General features: G+C 45.3%; 1 protein-coding gene across 1 annotated transcript in view; it reads right to left on the bottom strand.

The window, feature by feature from the left end:
• Positions 1 to 20,179, bottom strand: part of LOC124612584 (trophoblast glycoprotein-like) — an 81,262-nt gene that overhangs the window by 36,628 nt on the left and 24,455 nt on the right. Inside the window, exon 2 of the mRNA XM_047140869.1 lies at positions 18,704 to 18,958. Coding sequence (XP_046996825.1) covers positions 18,704 to 18,958 — 255 coding nt within the window. The remainder of the gene's footprint in view (positions 1 to 18,703; positions 18,959 to 20,179) is intronic.

Here is a 20,179-nt window from a genome sequence, read left to right as displayed (position 1 = left end):
AATTCTGACGAGTTATTTAACCTCTCTGGCTGGAGAAATATAACTGGAAGTTCTGCTCAGATGTTTCCACTCAGAGTACACTTGGCTAGCTACAATCCTCGAGAACATAGACTATGAGGATCTCCTCACCACGAATTTCTGAAACAAAAAGTTAATCTAATCTAATCATAGTCTAAGATAAACCCCCCTAACTGGCTTCTAACGGATGCATTCACTTCTGTTTAGCTTTGTATCCATCCTCAGGGTGTGCTATTTCATTTGCAGTTTTCATTATGGCCTGATGAAGCAGTTGCATTTTTGAAGGCCATTGTTTCTACACATTAGTTGATTGAGCTGATAAGTGTTCAAAAAGGAAATTCTCCATGGTCTCGCCGTAAAGCAGATTCTCTTAAAATTCGGATACGAATGCTTCATGACGGAAAGTCTTCATAGAAGCTTCCTCCTCAAACAACGTATAGGAAAAAAAGAGACACTGTAATACGGACAGTGAGAGATATTTATTCACAAAATAAAGGGTGATTACAATTAAACTTCCGCTAATTGAGAGGGCACTACAATTTGTGGCACATTAGCCGTCCGCCTCTCCCAGCAGTAATTCCCAAATCGCCAGTTAATTCTAACTTCCGAATCGTATTCTCCAATCCCTATGCGGAAAGAGGACTTCTCGGTATGCTTTTACTGCATCGATACTCGCAAAGAGCAGCATTATTATTCCTCTTGTTTTGATAAAAAAACTTTTGGAATAAAGTGGTTATATGTCTCCTTGAGTGGCGCCCGCTCCTCGTAGCTTCATCAGGCTCAAATGGAGGAAGCGGTATGATGATAAATAGAACAGTGGTCGACACCGGTTACCAGTAAATACATAAACATCTTTATGCAGTTGGGATTGTTTTATTACTGAAAAATTAACATTTGTTATAAACGTTGACATCCCAATAGAAACAAGGTAAAATGGTTCAAAAAACTTTTATGAGTAAACCCCTGTGCACCTTGTCCAGACCTATGTTGACAGTCTGCAACTCTAAGCAAATCCTTGCAGTACACAGTGTGAACATCATTTTTATATATTTGGTTTACTCTGGCTCAAGTAGCGAAATTTTAATTATAACTACCCTCTACATTCCTTCCACTGTTTCCATCGGCCAACCGAAACCATTACGAATTCGTTAAAAAGGAAAAAAAAAGCGTATGATCACTTGAAATTCTGAGATGGTTTAAGACTGTCACATGTTATATAATTTCCATGTTGTTCGATAATATACATAATTTCATTGTTACTCTCATTTGAACCTTGCCGAGTCCATTTCCCACTTGTTTTCTTTTTTTCTGGAAGACTGTTAAGCAAAATCAAGCTGGTCCTCTCGGAAAATTACATTAATACATGACCTCTGTCATTTCTAGAATAGCACTCAAAAGTTTTCATTTGAAGCACTCAAAAAATGGCTCTGAGCACTATGGGACTTAACTTCTGTGGTCATCAGTCCCCCAGAACTTAGAATTACTTAAACCTAACCAACCTAAGGACATCACACACATCCATGCCCGAGGCAGGATTCGAACATGCGACCGTAGCGGTCGCACGGTTCCAGACTGTAGCGCCTAGAACCGCTCGGCCACTGCGGCCGGCCATTAGCCACTTTTCACTAAAATGTTCGTTATTACCTTTTAGTGTAATAATAATAGAAATTAAGAATTACTCTTATTATTGTACTAAAATATAAATAGTAATAATAATAACACTTAAAATTTACGTGCATAATGATTGTGGATAACGGAAGTGTTGTCCAAGTCCAGTCAGTAGCTACAGAAACCATCCCAGCATCCGCCTGGGATGCTTTGTGATTGGCATGGAATATCTGTATTAGAACAGCTGGAAAGGGTAAACTAGCTTATAATTCCTCTGTATAAATAGTTTCACACTCTCCATTCCTTCGAGTTTCATTCATTTTTCTAACAGATATAACAACACAATCAAGTGGTTACCAAGTTTCCATAACCATTAGGAGGATCTAAAATATTTTGAAAGAAATAGAAGCAGATAGCCAGTGAAAGGGAAGCAAAGGACCATAATGCTAATGGATAATTTTATGGATTTCGAAAATTAATTTAAAAAGTTTCTTTTTGGCAACATCTTATCCTCCATTAAAAATGTAAATGTCGTATGACATTGTTGGTGGGGTGGGTTGAGCCGCCTGTCGGAGAAGTTCTTCCTCCGCGCCCTTTCCTTACGGATATGTGAGAGTTGTGACTAACGCATGTCTATAGAGAGTAAAGTAAAGTCGTATGGCATGAGGTTGGGATACCCTGAACAGCAAGTTCAGCTGTTTAACTGGAAAGGTATCTTCCTATTTCTGGGGCCAGAAGCAGCTTTCCTTATTGAAGTATGAGAACTGTACATGCAACTGTATTTGTTGAGTGTAGGGACTCCAACGTCGCCACATGGCTTACTCCTCCCGTTAATAGCAAGGGGACCGCTGAACTTAACATCAACAATGTCACAAGGGCTCACTTTATGAGGCACTGTGGAGAGATTTGAAACTGAATCCAGGGCGCTGGCGAAAAGAGACGTGATCAGGAACTTAATGTCATCACCTCATAGGGACCGATGACCTCAGCAGTTTGATCCTATATTCCTTACCACAAATTTTCCAATTTCATCACCTCTCCTCTCTTTGCCGGTCAAATACTGGCAGTGAAAATCTCATCCTGCACCAGGATTCGAACCAGCTTACCTCCGACTAGAGGGCACTACACAGACGTGCGTTAGTGACATCGGCTACTGAGGCGGATTCTGCTCCATTGGAGAGGAACTCCATTGAAACTCTTAAACTTAATGTAGTACGCCATATTTCACGTATAATTAATATTCACCCTGCGTTATAATATTATTTTTTGATGTTGTATTGAACTTAAATGAAATGTACATCCATGGCTTCCTTCCACATTCCAGAAACGTCTGTCTGGAATACGACTGATGTAGCAAATTTTGTATTGAGAGTATCCACAGTTGTAGAATTGTATCATGGTGAAGAAGACCATCTCAGCTGAGTGATAAATGTTTATTTATGATCCAACTAATTTCGTGGCGTTAGAGCCACGTTCTAAGGGATATATCTGCATAGAAACAATAGCAAAATGTATAAAGATCTGTTTCGTTTAATATGTAGTTGAACTATAAACGGAATTATATAGGGATATTATGTATTCACATTTATTTCATAGCTTAGGTCAAGAGATAATCAACACTATCTGCCAGCTGTGATAAAAAATTCAACCTTCAAGAGGTCGGTAGTCCAGGTTAAAATGCGGCAGAATGCACGGAACATCATCCCGATTCAGGAAATCTTAACTGAGGATAATGTGGTAACCCAAATGAATGTAAAAGAATAAAGCAAATGATACGTGTAGGTGATGAAACCTACGTTCACCTGGTAAGGTAAAATAAATCTCATAAAACAGAGATTGTATGGTCCTGTGACAGGTAACGAAAGTCAAGTTCAGATAAAATTCTGCTTACGAAATAGACCCTCTTGATAAGAGAAGGACTGGGGAAAGGCAGAACGCAAGGAACATCACTCAGATACAGGATATCTAGGATAAGGATAAAGTGCTAAGCCAAACGGATATAAAAGTATAAAACAGATGATATGTGTAGGTTATGAAACCTAAGTTCACCTGGTAAGATAAAGTAAATCAAAGCAGAGCTTGTACACGTATCATTGTACGACAGGTGACGTAGGTGAAGTCCAGGTAACATGCTGCTTACAAAATAGATCGTCATCTGGATAAAAGAAGCACCGGAGAAAGGGAAAATTAAGATATTATATAAACATACCAAAGACGTAACATCGTCGTGATAACACAACGCAGGCAGTGACCGCCAAGACTGGAAATGACAAGGGGAAGGTCTCAGACACGGCCAACCGATTCGGCTCAAATGTGGCAGGTCGCTTGTGTACAGCCTAAAACGAAGGACTCTACGATATTTTAGCTCAACACCCTCCCGTTTTTCAGAAAATCACCCCTAAACGTTATGACGAGCAATCGACTCAAAATTGGTGGGATCGATAGATAATTGTAAATAGAGTATTTTTCATCATCAGGTATGGGGTCCACAAATGCATACTTTTCCAGAAATCGAGGAAAGAAACTTTTACAAGTGCCCACATGGTAAACGCTTTTCGCGAACGCCGATAGCGCAATGGCCAAGGTAACTCCGGCACGGTAGCTCAACGTATTCGGTCAGAGGATTAGTTCCCCTCTATAATAAAAAAAGAACTGAGTAAATGGATCTACAATGAACTTCAAGGGGTGTCATGGGACGTCAGCTCCGAACAAATGCAACGAACTATAACCAACAAAATGAGATTAGAAACAAAATGTAACTGGCTGAGAAGAGGAGATATTGGGTTCGAATCTCGAGGAAACCTAGCGGATGCTATTCTTCTCGTTCGTATTTTTCCATATCTCAATTGATAGGGGTAGGAGGGTTAATAAGGTAAGTAAATCAATAAGGAATGGTAAGAAGGTAGGCAAATAAATTTCTCAAACCTCTTGGTATAGTAAATAACTGAAATGTAACTCCTGGTCATTTTACAATGGCTCTTCCAGTCACTGTCACATGTCCTCACTTTTCTTCGAACAGCTAGGTGGATGGTACTTGTCACACAAACATTCGAAATAAGCGCACTCGCCCCACCAAGAACATCTAATGAAGGCAATCTTTCGACAGGTACACTGTTCCTTGCGAAAAGTTGGCGGAAAACAAACTTGGTTTACATTTTAAAATATGCCTTTTTCGGGAATTAATTTTGATGCGTACCACGCATAAGATATCTTTGCCGCAAAAATCGGCGCTGTAAGTTGGTTAAGAATTATGCTGTGAATAGCTATTTCATCCGTGCGGTTGTGAAATTCCCGCTGGGTTTCCAGAAGCACACTGCAATTCTGAAGCCTCGAAATAAAGTTTTTAACCTGGCGATAGAAATAAACATCACACGGCTGCAACACAGGTGTGCAGTTTGGCGGTATTACTTTTGTCATACTCGTCGTTTGACTCTCGTCATCGATAGACATTAGAGTATTACTTTGTCCACCCCAGGAATCCAATATTAGGCAAAATTTGTTTTCAGCAACGTTTGGTTTTAAAACATTCTCAGGAAATGCTCCGTAAATCGCATTTGACAATTTTCCGGATTTGGAGCAAGTAATGTAAACGTTTTTCGAGTCGGCTAAGCGATTGACCTCTTCTATAAACCGAAGATCAAATGTAACATTCGTTTCCTGTAAACACAGAGGCTGTGGTGGCATATTGCTCCGTGTACGAATGTGTTAGTTGTTTTTTTTACTACCAGCTGCGACAAAGATTCATTTTTTCTCCTTTATGCTATAACATGCGTCGAATGCCCACACGATATTCGCATGCTGTTTGATCGGTGTTGATCGCATAATCACGATTAAAACCTGTAATAGGTGATGCCCAAGAAAATAATGCAGCAAACGTAAAATACTTGTTGGTCGTATATAGAAGCGCTGCACCTCCAGCCCACTCCTGGAGCATTCTCGTTGTTACATTCTCGTTACGACAACGAGATTCGACAAATCGGTCGTACGTCCACTTATTTATCGCCTGGTATGTATCGCATGTTGTCCCTCCTTTAACAATATCGTTTTCCCACAATTTTAGGTTCTTCTTCCTTTTCAGGTCTGTTGTTGCTCCACTCTTTTGCAGTGTTTCTAGGTTCCAATTTGGATGATTCCTGGCTAGCGTTACCGACTTTACTTCAAGAGGTATAGTGCCGTAGTTCAATCGTTTAGTAACCGGTTCGTAATACTCATCGGGAACAGATGAAGTACAGATTGCCTGCGACGTGAACATTGCCAAAGTGTTATGACCATTTTGCGATTCACTAGTCGTGACATATTCCACTGAATCACCTTCTATTTCGCCTTCATGGTGTAGTTCTTCAGTACCAACAAAAGTCATTTCGTTCGTCGGCTCCAAAAATCGCTCGACAATAGCCGCAACTGCCAATCTGGAACACCGAGAAACAGAACTGCCTGCTTCAGGTGATGGACTGATAATACGTCCGTCTTGCAACACTTTCACAAATCAAAACACAGTGTCGGTAACTTCCCGCTTGCCATCGTCTGTGACAGGCTCCCAACTATATACTTCAGCGCTGTTCAAAGGGTGTACATCCTCCATTATTCAGATTATGCAACTGAAAGATATGACACAACAAACAATAACTAGTTAGTACGGGATAAACAAAAAAGCTAATTACTACAAACTGTATACAGTACAAGTCATATCTTACTTACGGAAGATCACTGTGTTTTTTCACAAAGAATATTTAATTCGGTGGATTAACGATGAAAAATCATTACATGTATTCTCGAGGTTCGCGGCAGCCTAATGACGGAAAACAACTCTTTCCGATTGACTTCTATAAGTTTCGTGCTGGACACCCTCACTCATCGGGGTTCACAGCTATGATGTGACGAACAGGCAACCGGGACAACATAACTCTTCCCGCGTGCACTCTGTCCCGTGCCTGGATGTAAATAAGCGTCGTGCGGTTGGCTATCTGTGGTCCCTCGTGAGGAATTCGCAGCACTCTTACTCGGAGTTGTTTCCATGTGACAAGGCTTAAAAGTTTAATTCTTAACTAATTCACGTCGTTTGCGAAATTAGTTTGCCTACCTTATTACTATTATCATTCCGCGTTGAGTTGCGTACCTTCCTATCCTACGAATTCTGATACGAAAAATTGCAATTCAAAAAAATGAAAACCGTACAGTTTCCTCGAGATTCCATCCCGGATTATCCACTTCCCAGCCAGTTAACTTGGCCGTTGGCGTCATTTTTTTTTTGTTCGTCATCGCTCGTTGTAATTGGTCGTAGCGGACGTCACATGACATCCGTTGAAGTTCCTTGCTGACCCCTCAGTCAGTTCTTTTTATTACAGAGACCAGCTAGCTCTCTGACCGAACTCGTTGAGCTACCGTTCCGGTGTTATTACCGCGCACGGCGAAAAGCGTTTACCACGTGGGTACATAAGCGGCAGTTGTAAAAGTTTCTTTCCTGGATTTCTGGAAAGTATGCGTTTGCGGACTCCATACCTGATGATGAAAAATGCTCTATTTACAGTTATCTATCGATCCCGCAAATTTCGAGTCGATTGCTCATCATAGCTTTAGGGTTGATTTTCACAAAAACGGGAGGGTGTTGAGCCAAAATATCTTAGAGTTCTTCGTTTTAGGTTGTTCACAAGCGACCTGCCACATTTGAGTCGAATCGGTTGGCCTTGTCTGAGGCCTTGTGAGCTAAACCGGGGCCGGCGCCGATACGGAAAACGAGCGCATGCGCGAAGGAACGTATGCGACGAGAGGCGACAAAGCAACAGAATCACAAACAGTGGCAGAAAAAGTTGAGTAGCATAATTACAAATAATTTTACAAATGAAAGGCGGAAGAACCTAAGAAACAATTGTTACTTTATCTTCAAAACAAGGGGCGGGAGGGCGGGCAACCATGCCTAGTGGAACACAATTGCAAAATAAAAGGAATTATATAGGAATTTATTGATAAACTTCTTTAGGAATAGAAAATATTAGGATGTTGCATAAGTTCATAGCGTTTTTGTTTTATAGTTTGGCATTCCTTTTGCTGTGGATTTATTTATAAAAAAAATGTGTGTGAAATCTTATGGGACTTAACTGCTAAGGTCATCAGTCCCTAAGCTTACACTCTACTTAACCTAAATTATCCTAAGGACAAACACACACACCCATGCCCGAGGGAGGATTCGAACCTCCGCCGGGACCAGCCGCGCAAGGTCAGTTGAGTAAGGTGGGCGCGGAATGACTTCGCAACCCAACTCCTGTATAGTGTTCTTTGTCAGTGTGGTAGATTGCGGCTGGGCGTTATTGTGGAGTGCCATCACTTCACGCAGTCTTCCTGGTCGTTGTTCTTGAACTGAGTCTGCAAACGTCTCAGTTATTGACAATGAATGTCAGCAGTGATGGTTACGCGTTGTGGAAGTAATTTGTAGTACACCGCAATGTCGCTGTTCCACCAAATGCAGAAGATGATTTTTTGTGGATGCGCGCATGTCTTTGTAAGGGGAGTTGCTGCTTTGTGTAGGTTCAACCATTCCTTTCTTTTCCTTATGTTAGCATAAAAACACCATTTCTCGTCACCAGTAATGCTACTGGATAGGAATGGTCGGTTTTGTTCACGGGTCAACTGATGACGAGTAAGAAGAGATGCACATATAGCAAGCCGCTGATTTTTGTGATTTTGGCTTAGAGGATGTGGAACCAATACATTCGATTTTGAAATTTACCCATTGCATGCAAATTCCACACGACGGTGGAATGATCACAGTTCATCATATTTGTAAGTTCTCGAGTACACTGACGTGGATCGGTATGGGTTATTGCGTTTAAACGGTCTTCATCAAGCTATGAAGATTCTGGTGAACGTGGAGAGTGACTTCAAACGAGAAAACCATTTTCTTGCCGTGCTCTGTTCAGTGGCATTATCCCCATTCACAGGGCAAATGTTTCTTCCTAACTCCGCTGCTGTTGCTCATCTACTGAAGTCTAACAGAAGAATATCTTGGAAATGTTCCCATTTCTCTACTTAGCACTCCATTTTCTAGCACTCATTCACTATCGCCAAATGACAAAATGACAATACGTAGCCGGCCGAGGTGGCCGAGCGGTTCTACGCGCTACAGTCTGGAACCGTGCGACCGCTACGGTCGCAGTTTCGAATCCTGCCTTGGGCATGGATGTGTGTGATGTCCTTAGGTTAGTTAGGTTTAAGTAGTTCTAAGTTCTAGGGGACAGATGACCTCAGAAGTTAAGTCCCATAGTGCCCCAGCTGACCAAATGGAGTCCCACAGTGAGGACCCTTTCAAACACTGTCAGGAGCTGGTAATGCTGTCTCGCACTTGTAAGCGGCATCCCCGTGTGCTTCACAATGATCACACAACGTCTGACGCTGTTCACGCGCCGTCTATACAAGGTCTGGTTACAATACAAAACACTAACAGCACTAATGCACTCTAATAGCCGTTGGACCTCTCACAGAGAATTTCAAGTCTAATCATTTACCCTCGAATATTGTGTACATACGAAGCTACACTGACATCCGGCTATGTCTTCAGGATGCTTCACTCTATTTGTCAGGCAATATACACACATAAAAAAACTTTTGCATCACCTCGGTTCCGAGAGTTCCTGAACCTGTACAGAAAATTGGAATAGAGATCAAGGTAAACATAATTTACGCACTTTTTATTGCTCATGAATACCACATGCTGCATATTGTACCTCTAAACAGCGAGACCTTCAGAAGTGGTCGCCCATATTGCTGTACACACCGGTACCTCTAATACCCAGTAGTACATCCTGTTGCATTGATGCTTACCTGTATTCATCGTGGCATACTATCCAAGAGTTCATCAAGGCACTCTTGGTTCAAATTTTCCCACTCTTCAAAGGCGATTCGACATAGATCTCTCAGAGTGGTTTGTGGGTCACGTCGTCCATAAACAGCATTTTTCTATCTATCCCAGGCATGTTCGATAGGGTTCATGTCTGGAGAACATGCTGGCCACTCTAGTAAAGGGATGTCGTTGTCCTGAAGGAAGTCATTCACAAGACGTACACGATGGGGGCGCAAATTGTCGTCCATGAAGTCGAAGGCCTCGCCAATATGCTGCCGATATGGTTGCACTGACGGCCGGAGGATGGCATTCACGTATCGTACAGCCGTTACGGCGCCTTCCATGACCACATAATGCCATCCCAAAACAGCAGGAAACCTCCACCTTGCTGCAATCGCTGGACAGTGTATCTAAGGCGTTCAGCCTGACCGGGTTGCCTCTAAACACGTCTCCGACGATTGTCTGGTTGAAGGCATGTGCGACACTCATCGGTGAAGAGAACGTGATGGCAAAACTGGGCGGCCCATTCGGCATGTTGTTGGGCCCATCTGTACCGCGCCGCATGGTGTCGTGGTTGCAAAGATGGACCTCGCCATGGACGTCGGGAATGAAGTTGCGCATCATGTAGCCGATTGCGCACAGTTTTAGTCGTAACACGACGTCCTGTGGCTGCACGAAAAGCATTATTCAACATGGTGGCGTTGCTGTCAGAGTTCCTCCGAGACACAATCCGTAGGTAGTGGTCATCAACCGTAGTAGTAACCCTTGGGCGGTCTGAGCGAGGCATGTCATCCACAGTTCCTGTCTCTCTGTATCTCCTCCATGTACGAACAACATCGCTTTGGTTCACTCCGAGATGCCTGGACACTTTCCTTGTTGAGAGCCCTTCCCGGCACAAAGTAACAATGCGGACGCGATCGAACCGCGGTATTGACCGTCTAGACATGGTTGAACTACAGACAACACGAGCCGTGTACCTCCTTCCTGGTGGAATGACTGGTTGCTGTTGGACTCCTTCCGTCTAATAGGCGCTGCTCATGCCTGGTTGTTTACATCTTTGGGCGGGTTTAGTGACATCTCTGAACAGTCAAAGGGACTGTGTCTGTGATACAATATCAACAGTCAACGTCTATCTTCAGTAGTTCTGGGAACCGGGGTGAAGCAAAACTTTTTTTGATACGTGAATATCTACAGAGTGTCCCTCCTAATAGCCAGTACTCCAGCAGCAACTGAGCAGCGCTGTTGCATGGTGGTAGCAGTCAGCGCGGCCAGGGCGGTGCAGTCGCTATAGGAGTACTGGTTTTTCTTCGTGTTTGGCTGTCGCATTAGATAAATCTGGGAAATGTCTATCGAAAGGGAACGTAAAATCACGCTTTAAAAATCGTTTTGTTCGCAACGTTAAACAAACCGACGCTTTCCGTCAGCACTAGGCGTTACATGAAAGACATGATGAGCAGTATTTGTTTGGGATGATTCCAGCAACTCACTGCAAAACAAATTGCAAATAGCTGCTGAAACACAAGAGGAAATGCACCCGATGACTCTTACGAAGCCGGCCGGAGTGGCCGTGCGGTTCTAGGCGATACAGTGTGGAACCGAGCGACCGCTACGGTCGCAGGTTCGAATCCTGCCTCGGGCATGGATGTGTGTGATGTCCTTAGGTTAGTTAGGTTTAATTAGTTCTAAGTTCTAGGCGACTGATGACCTCAGAAATTAAGTCGCATAGTGCTCTGAGCCATTTGAACCATTTTGAACTCTTACGAATATACAATGTCCAGTCACATTAATGTGACCACCTGTTATAAATGTCTAAATAACGATGTTTCGCAGCGCGAGACGTTCAGGAAGAGAGTCAATGAGGTTGTGAAAGGTATCGATTGGAATGTGGAGCTATGCCGACTCCAGTTCCGTGACTAGCTACACTAGGTTTCTCGGCTGAGGATCCACGGTGCGAACAGACCGATCGAGTGGTCCCACAGAGTCTGACTGGAGTAAGGTTTAATGACCAGGGGAGTACGGTAAACTCATCCCGGTGTTCTTCGAACCACACACCCACAATGCGAGTTGTATGACACATTGTATCGTCCTACTGGTACATGACACTGTATTGAGGTAAAACAAACAGCATGCTGGGGTGGACATGGTCCCGAAGGATAGATGCATACTTGTGTTGATCCGTTCTGCCTTCCAGAATGTCGAGATCAACTAGGGAATGCCTTCTTGCCTGGACCCTTCCGAAGACTGTTGCAGGGTATTTGCTTTCAGATGTTTCACGCCGTACAAGTCCATTTCCATCTGCCTGATGGAGCATAGAAGATGATTCATCTCGAAAGGCCACCTGTCGCCACTCAGTAGACGTACTGGCGTGTAAATTACATCCTCCGTCGCCGACGGACAGGAGTCAGCATTGGTGCATGAACCAGGCACCTGCTGCGGAGTACAGTCGCAGCAACGTTCACTGAACGGAAGGGGAGGTGACACTGTTGGTTCATCTGGGCGGTCAGTTGTTCAATAGTTCAAAATTGTTAAGGCTTTCGTGGCCACTTGTTGACAAACTGCCTATTGGCTTCTGTCTCGGGTTCTTCGGCCGACGTTTATCTAATGATTTTTCTGACGTTTCGCCAGCACGAGTGGCAGGCATTGTCAAAGCTTCACCCTCCATTGCCGGTGGTGAACTGGAGCCGAGCTCGCGGCCGCAGACTATATGTACCTGGCGCGCCAACGTCCGAGGGCTTCTCCGCGGTCATTTCCGGTGCGGTTCTCCTCTTGCTACCTGCGACGGTCGTTTGCTGCAGTACGGGAAGCCAGGATCCGTTTACCTTAAGGCTTTCCTCTTTCTTGTTCAAACTGTTCGCGTGTTTTTGTATTTCTACAGCTTCTCTGAACATGCGCGTGTGATAGTGCTTCTCTACAGCCAGAACTTCCGTATCAGCGAATTTTATTACGTGGTCGGTCTCATTCAGTGCGTGCTCTGCCACTGCCGATTTTTCCACCTGCCCCAACCTGCAATGTCGCTTATGCTCTTTGATCCTGGTGTTAATGGATCGTCCAGTCATTCCGACATAAACTTTTCCGCATGTGCATGGTATACGGTATATTCCCGACATTGCAAGTGGGTCTCTTTTCTCTTTCGCCGATGTAAGACACTCTTTGATCTTCCTTGTCGGTTTGAAAATCGTCTTTACGCCATGTTTGTGCAATATACGGCCGATTCTGTCCGTCACTCTGGGAATGTATGGCAGAAAGGCCGTACCCGACATTTCTTTTTCTGGTTCCTCACTTCGCCGAGTGTTTGGCTCTGTTACACTTCTAATATAATTTGTGGAGTACCCATTGCTCCTCAGGACAGTTTCCAGGTGTTGCATTTCTCGTTTGAGGTGTTGCGGCTCACATATTCGTCCTGTTCTCGTTACGAGCGTATTAATCATGCCTCTTTTCTGGCTCGGGTGTTGGTTTGACAGTTTGTGCAGGTATCGGTCCGTGTGTGTCGGTTTTCGATACACGCTGTGTCCCAGGTTTTCGGCGTCCCTTGTGACCAGCACATCTGGAAATGGCAGTTTCTTGTCCCTTTCTACTTCCATGGTAAATGTTATGTTGGCATGGAGGTTGTTCAAGGGAATTTCGCTATCATCCCGAGAACTATACCTATGGAGGACATCATTGCCAACACCGAAGCAGCCATTCGGACCCTTCCTTGTGAAAGGGCAGAGGAAATACGCACTGAAACAGCCAGGATACTGCGCGGAGCAAAACCACCAGCTTGCAACCTGAAGAAAGAAGAGGTACAAGCCATTAAGAATCCCAACGCCGACAAGAGTATACTGGTACTGCCTGCCGATAAGGGGAACGCGACCGTCGTAATGAAGACCGAAGATTATGAGCAAAAGATCCGAGACCTATTAGATCCGACGACGTACCGAAAACTAAACGCAGATCCGACGCAGCGTATCACTCGGAATACGAATCGATTAATCAAGGCGTCTTCTCTGCCGGCGGACATACAGAGAAACCTGCGCAACACAGAAGCCCTACCACCTCGGCTGTATGGATTACCCAAGATCCATAAGAACAACGTTCCACTGAGACCGATCGTTAGCGCTCCTGGCTCACCGACATATAACTGGCAAAACACTTGGCCTCTCTGCTCCAGCCACACGTGGGGAAGACGGACACATACATTAAGGACTCAGGACATTTCATTGAGAAGCCGAAGAAACTGAAACTTGCACCAAACGACATCCTGGTCAGCTTTGATGTTGTTTCGTTATTTACGAAAGTGCCACTCAGTGACGCTCTGGAGCACATCAGTTCCATTTTCCCGCAAGACATCAGAAAGCTCTTCCATGCATGTCTCACCACGAGCTATTTCACGTGGAATGGCGATTTCTACGAACAGCTGGAAGGCGTCGCCATGGGTAGTCCTCTCAGTCCAGTGGTGGCCAACTTCTTCATGGAACAATTCGAAGCACAGGCACTGGACTCGGCGACTTGCAAACCTAAGGTGTGGTACAGGTACGTCGATGATACTTTCATGGTGTGGAGCCATGGTGAAGAACAGCTCGGTGACTTCCTAAGACACTTGAACAGCCTCCATGCCAACATAACATTTACCATGGAAGTAGAAAAGGACAAGAAACTGCCATTTCTAGATGTGGTGGTCACAAGGGACGCAGAAAACCTGGGACACAGCGTGTATCGAAAACCGACACACACTGCCGATAACTGCACAAACTATCAAACCACCACCGAGGCCAAAAAAAGAGGCATGATTAATACGCTCGTAACGCGAGCAGGACGAATATGTGAGCCGCAACACCTCAAACGAGAAATGCAACACCTGGAAACTGTCCTGAGGAGCAATGGGTACACCACAAATTATATTAGAAGTGTATCAGAGCCAAAGACTCGGCGAAGTAAGGAACCAGAAAAAGAAATGTCAGGTACGGCCTTTCTGCCATACGTTCCCAGAGTGACGGACAGAATCGGCCGTATATTGCACAAACATGGCGTAAAGACGATTTTCAAACCGACAAGGAAGATCAAAGAGTGTCTTACATCGGCGAAGGAGAAAAGAGACCCACTTGCAATGTCGGGAATATACCGTATACCATGCACATGCGGAAAATTTATGTCGGAATGACTGGACGATCCATTAACACCAGGATCAAAGAGCATAAGCGACATTGCAGGTTGGGGCAGGTGGAAAAATCGGCAGTGGCAGAGCACGCACTGAATGAGACCGACCACGTAATAAAATTCGCTGATACGGAAGTTCTGGCGGTAGATAAGCACTATCACACGCGCATGTTCAGAGCAGCTGTAGAAATACAAAAACACGCGAACAGTTTGAACAAGAAAGAGGAAAGCCTTAAGGTAAACGGATCCTGGCTTCCCGTACTGCAGCGAACGACCGTCGCAGGTAGCAAGAGGAGAACCGCACCCGAAATGACCGCGGAGAAGCCCTCGGACGTTGGCGTGGCAGGTACATATAGTCTGCGGCCGCGAGCTCGGCTCCAGTTCACCACCGGCAATGGAGGGTGAAGTTTGACAATGCCAGCCACTTGTGCTGGCGAAACGTCAGAAAAATCATTAGATAAACGTCACCGAAGAACCCGAGACAGAACCCAATAGGCAGTTTGTTCAATAGTTGCTTCCGTTCGCCCATGCAGATCTCCGCAGCCTTCATTCACCCCTGACATCTATGGCCCGTGGTGCACCACAGCTGCCCCGGTTTCGGTTTTGAGTAGCTACATGTACAGTATACTTTATCCATGCGGCACGCGAACAGTTTACAAACTTAGCCATTTCGGGAACGCTTCTACCCTTGGCCCGAAAGCAAGTGATCATGCCCTTTTGGACGTCAGATTTATCACCCAGTTTCCGTATTACGACAAAGACTGCAGTGTTTTCCGCGAACCGCCGATGCGGTTTATACGCTACTGGCCATTAAAAATGCTACACCACGAAGATGACGTGCTACAGACGCTAAATTTATCCGACAGGAAGAAGTTGCTGTGATTTGCAAATGATTAGCTTTTCAGAGCATTCACACAAGGTTGGCGCCGGTGGCGACACCTACAACGTGCTGACATGAGGAAAGTTTCCAACCGATTTCTCATACACAAACAGCAGTTGACCGGCGTTGCCCGGTGAAACATTGTTGTGATGCCTCGTGTAAGCAGGAGAAACGCGTACCATCACGTTTCCGACTTTGATAAAGGTCCGATTGTAGCCTATCGCGATTGCGGTTTATCGTATCGCGACATTGCTGCTCGCGTTGGTCGAGACCTAATGACGGTTAGCAGAATATGGAATCGGTGGGTTCAGGAGGGTAATACGGAACGCCGTGCTGGGTCCCAACGGCCCCGTATCACTAGCAGTCGAGATGACAATCTTATCGGCATGGCTGTAACGGATCGTGCAGCCACGTCTCGATCCCTGAGTCAACAGATGGGGACGTTTGCAAGACAACAACCATCTGCACGAACAGTTCGACGACGTTTGCAGCAGCATGGACTATCAGCTCGGAGACCATGGCTCCGGTTACTCTTGACGCTGCATCACAGACAGGAGCGCCTGCGATGGTGTATTCAACGACGAACCTGGGTGCACGAATGGCAAAATGTCATTTTTTCGGATGAATCCAGGTTCTTTTTACAGCATCATGATGGTCCCATCCGTGTTTGGCGACATCGCGGTGAACGCACATTGGAAGCGTGTATTCGTCATCGCCATACTGGCGTATCACCCGGCGTGATGGTATGGGGTGCGATTGGTTACACGTCTCGGTCACCTCTTGTTCGCATTGACGGCACTTTGAACAGTGGACGTTACATTTCAGATGTGTTACGACCCGTGGCTCTACCCTTCATTCGATCCCTGCGAAACCCTACATTTCAACAGGATAGTGCACGAACTCGTGTTTTAGGTCCTGTACGGGCCTTTCTGGATACAGAAAATGTTCGACTGCTGCCCTGGCCAGCACATTCTCCAGATCTCTCACCAATTGAAAACGTTTGGTCAATGGCGGCCGAGCAACTGGCTCGTCACAATACGCCAGTCACTACTCTTCATGAACTGTGGCTCAAATGGCTCTGAGCACTATGGGACTCAACATCTTAGGTCATAAGTCCCCTAGAACCTAGAACTACTCAAACCTAACCAACCTAAGGACATCACACACACCCATTCCCGAGGCAGGACTCGAACCTGCGGCCGTAGCAGTCCCGCGGTTCCGGACTGCAGCGCCAACACCGCTAGACCACCGCGGCCGGCCATGAACTGTGGCATCCTGTTGAAGCTGCATGGGCAGCTGTACCTGTACACGCCATCCAAGCTCTGTTTGACTCAATGCTCAGGCGTATCAAGGCCGTTATTATGGCCAGAGGTGGTTGTTCTGGCTACTGATTTCTCTGGATCTATGCACCCAAATTGTGTGCAAATGTAATCTGATGTTAGTTCTAGTATAATATATTTGTCCAATGAATACCCGTTTATCGTCTGCATTTCTTCTTGGTGTAGCAATTTTAATGGCCAGTAGTGTATGCCCTTCACTGCTAGTGCTGCCACCTGCTGTCAGTGCACGTTGACGTCGAACATAGGCGGTGGTCGCATTAATGTGACTGGAACTTGTTGGTGCACATAAAATGCTTAACTTCTTGAAGAGGTTCCTACAATTTTGTGTAATCTATATTTTTTTTTTCTAAGTGGTGATTTTCCCCAGTGGGCGGACAAGCTACGTTTTTGACCTGCAGAGAACATATGTATTGAAATGTGTCCTTGCGAATTACATTTATACAGAGGTGACAAAAGTCGTGGGTCAGCGATATGAACATGTACAGATGGCGGTAGTATCGTACACACAAGGTATAAAAGGGCAGTACACCCGCGCATCTGTCATTTGTACTCAGGTGATTTATGTGAAAAGTTTTCCTATGTGATTGTGGCCGCACAAAAGGAATTAACAGGCTCTGAATGCGGAATTGTAGTTGGAGCTAGACGCATGGGACATTTCAGTGAGGGAATCGCTGGGGAATTAAATATTCCAAGAACCACAGAGTCAAGAGTGTGCCGAGAATACCAGATTTCTGGCATTACCTCTCAGCACGGACAACACAGTGGCCAAATCGATGGCATTCACTACGACCGAGAGCAGCGGCCTTTGCGTAGGGTTGCCAGTGCTAACAGACAAGCAACACTGCGTGAAATAGCTGCATAAATCAATGTGGGAGATACGACGAACGTATCTGTTAGAACACTGCGGTAAAATTAGACGTTAATGGACTGTGGCAGCAGTAGACCAACGCGAGTGCCTTTGCTAACAGCACGACATCGTCTGTAGCCCCTCTCCTGGGCTCGTGACCATATCGGTAGGACCCTAGACGACCGGAAAACCGTGGCCTGCTTAGATGAGTCCCGATTTCAGTTGGTAAGAGTTGATGGTAGGGTTAGAGCGTGGATCAGTTCCCACGATGTCACAGACCCAAGTTAACACTGCGCTGTGCAGGCTGATGGTGGCTCCATGATGACGGACTATGTTTACGTGGAATGGATGGGTCCTCTCGTCCAAGTGAACCTATCACTGACAGGAAATGGTTATGTTCAGCTGCTTTGATACCATTTCCAGCCTTTCAAGGACTTCATGTTCCCAAACAACTACGAAATTTTTATGGATGACACTGAACCATGTCAACAGATCACAGTTGTTCGCGATTGGTCTGAAGGATATTATGTACAATTCGAGTGAATGATCTGGCCACGCAGAGCGTCCGACATGAATCCCAAAATGGTTCAAATGGCTCTAACCACTATGGGACTTAACAGCTGAGGTCACCAGTCCCCTAAACTTAGAACTACTTAAACTACTTAAACCTAACTAACCTAAGAACATCACACACATCCATGCCCCTGGCTGGATTCGAACCTGCGATCGTAGCAGCAGCGCGGTTCCAGACTGAAGCACCTAGAATTGCTCGACCTGAATCCCATCAAACATTTATGGAACATAATCGAGAGGTCAGTTCGTGCAGAAAATCCTGCACGTGCAACACTTCCGCAGTTATGGACAGATGTAGAAGCAGAATGGCTCAATATTTCTACAAGGGACTTTCAGTGATTTGTTAAGTCCATGCCATGTCGTGCTGCTGCACTTCGCCAGGCAAGAGGAGGTCTGACAAGGTATTGGGAGGTGTTCCACGAGTTTTGTCACTTCAGTATACAGGGTCAGTTTCGAAGAGGACGTACCTGGTTGTGGGGCAGGTACAGGTGCGTCAGCTGCGGCAGGACGTGTCCGGCCAGGAAGTCCGGGCCCAGCTGCGGCAGCTGCAGGCCGCGCATCTCGACGCCGCTGGTGCCCGTGGTCAGGTTGGCCCAGTCCGGCGCGACGCCGTCGCAGTGCACAGTGACGTCACCTTCTCGAGCCGCCAGACCCTGGCACGCCGCCTCTGCCCGCCACCCGCAAGCCATCACCAGCAGGGACCAGGCCGCCAGGCGCACACCCTGCAACACGTGACTGCTGCAGCTGACTGCAGTGGAAGTCATGGCTCAACCAGCCTTCATGATGCAAGAAATTTGTTTTGGATTGACATCAGAATTTCAGCGGGTTGACATTTGTCTCTTGTACTCGTTATGTTTTATCAGTCTCGTCAATACAGTACACCTGCTACAACCGATTTCATCCAGCACTTTGTGATTCACGTGAAAATTTCTAATGTACATATTGCAGTTATTATTAATTCATTTGACCCCTTAAAGAGCAGCCACAATCACTAGTTAGCTTTAGTCTTCCTGTTTCATCTTCCCGAATCATTTTGTTCTATTTTACTTATACTTATTTGCCTGCAAATGCGGCAACGCTTCGCAATTGCTAAATATGTATGGGAATTATGCGTGGGGAAGTCAAAAAGTGATGGGAATTTTGACAAAAGGAGTATTTATTCTAATGATAGAAACCTGAACATATTTTCTACGTAATCTCCGTGCACTTCAACGCAATTTGTCCCAAGTTTTACAAAATTTTTGATTCCGTTGGGAAAAACTTTGGTTGCACTTATAAAAAAATTTGCATCGCATCAATGACTTCTGCATCAGCTGCGAATCTTCTTCCCCTGAGCGCTTCCTTCAATGGTTCAAACATTTGGAAAAAGCTTGGAGCAAGGGTTGGACTGTGTGGTGGTTGTGTCAGCGTTTTGAATCCCAACTCCTTTATTGCTTCGGCCGCACGTTTGGTAAAATATGGCCCAGCGTTATCTTGCTGCAAGATGACACCCTTTCGCAGTTTTCCGCGACATTTGGGTTTGACTACAGGTTTCAGTTTAGTTCGCAACTCATCACAATAGTTCTTACTGTTCACAGTTCCGCCCCTTGAGGTGAAACGAACGGCTACCACACATTATATGTCCCAAAATAGTGTTAGCATAATCTTACCAGCTGATAGCCAACGTCTAAATTTCTTAACTTCTGGTGATGACGGGTGTTTCCAAACCATGCTCGCAGCCTTAATTTCCAGTTCGTGATGACGCAGCTACGTTTCGTCTACAGCAACGATTTGCTGTAAAAATCCATCTCCCTCGCGATGATAAGGGGTAACTGTTTACGAGAGACCTCTACCCTCTGCGTATTATGGTGCGGTAACAATTCTTTCCGTACCCACTTTGCACATACTTTTCAAAAATTTAGCCTGTCGTGTAGGGCGGAACACGCTGAACCATGGCTGATATG

Source organism: Schistocerca americana, chromosome 4 (genome assembly GCF_021461395.2).
Source record: "Schistocerca americana isolate TAMUIC-IGC-003095 chromosome 4, iqSchAmer2.1, whole genome shotgun sequence".
NCBI classification, from domain to species: Eukaryota; Metazoa; Arthropoda; class Insecta; order Orthoptera; family Acrididae; genus Schistocerca; species Schistocerca americana.
Note: the sequence above shows the minus strand (reverse complement) of the source record. Positions and strands in the feature narration are given on the sequence as shown.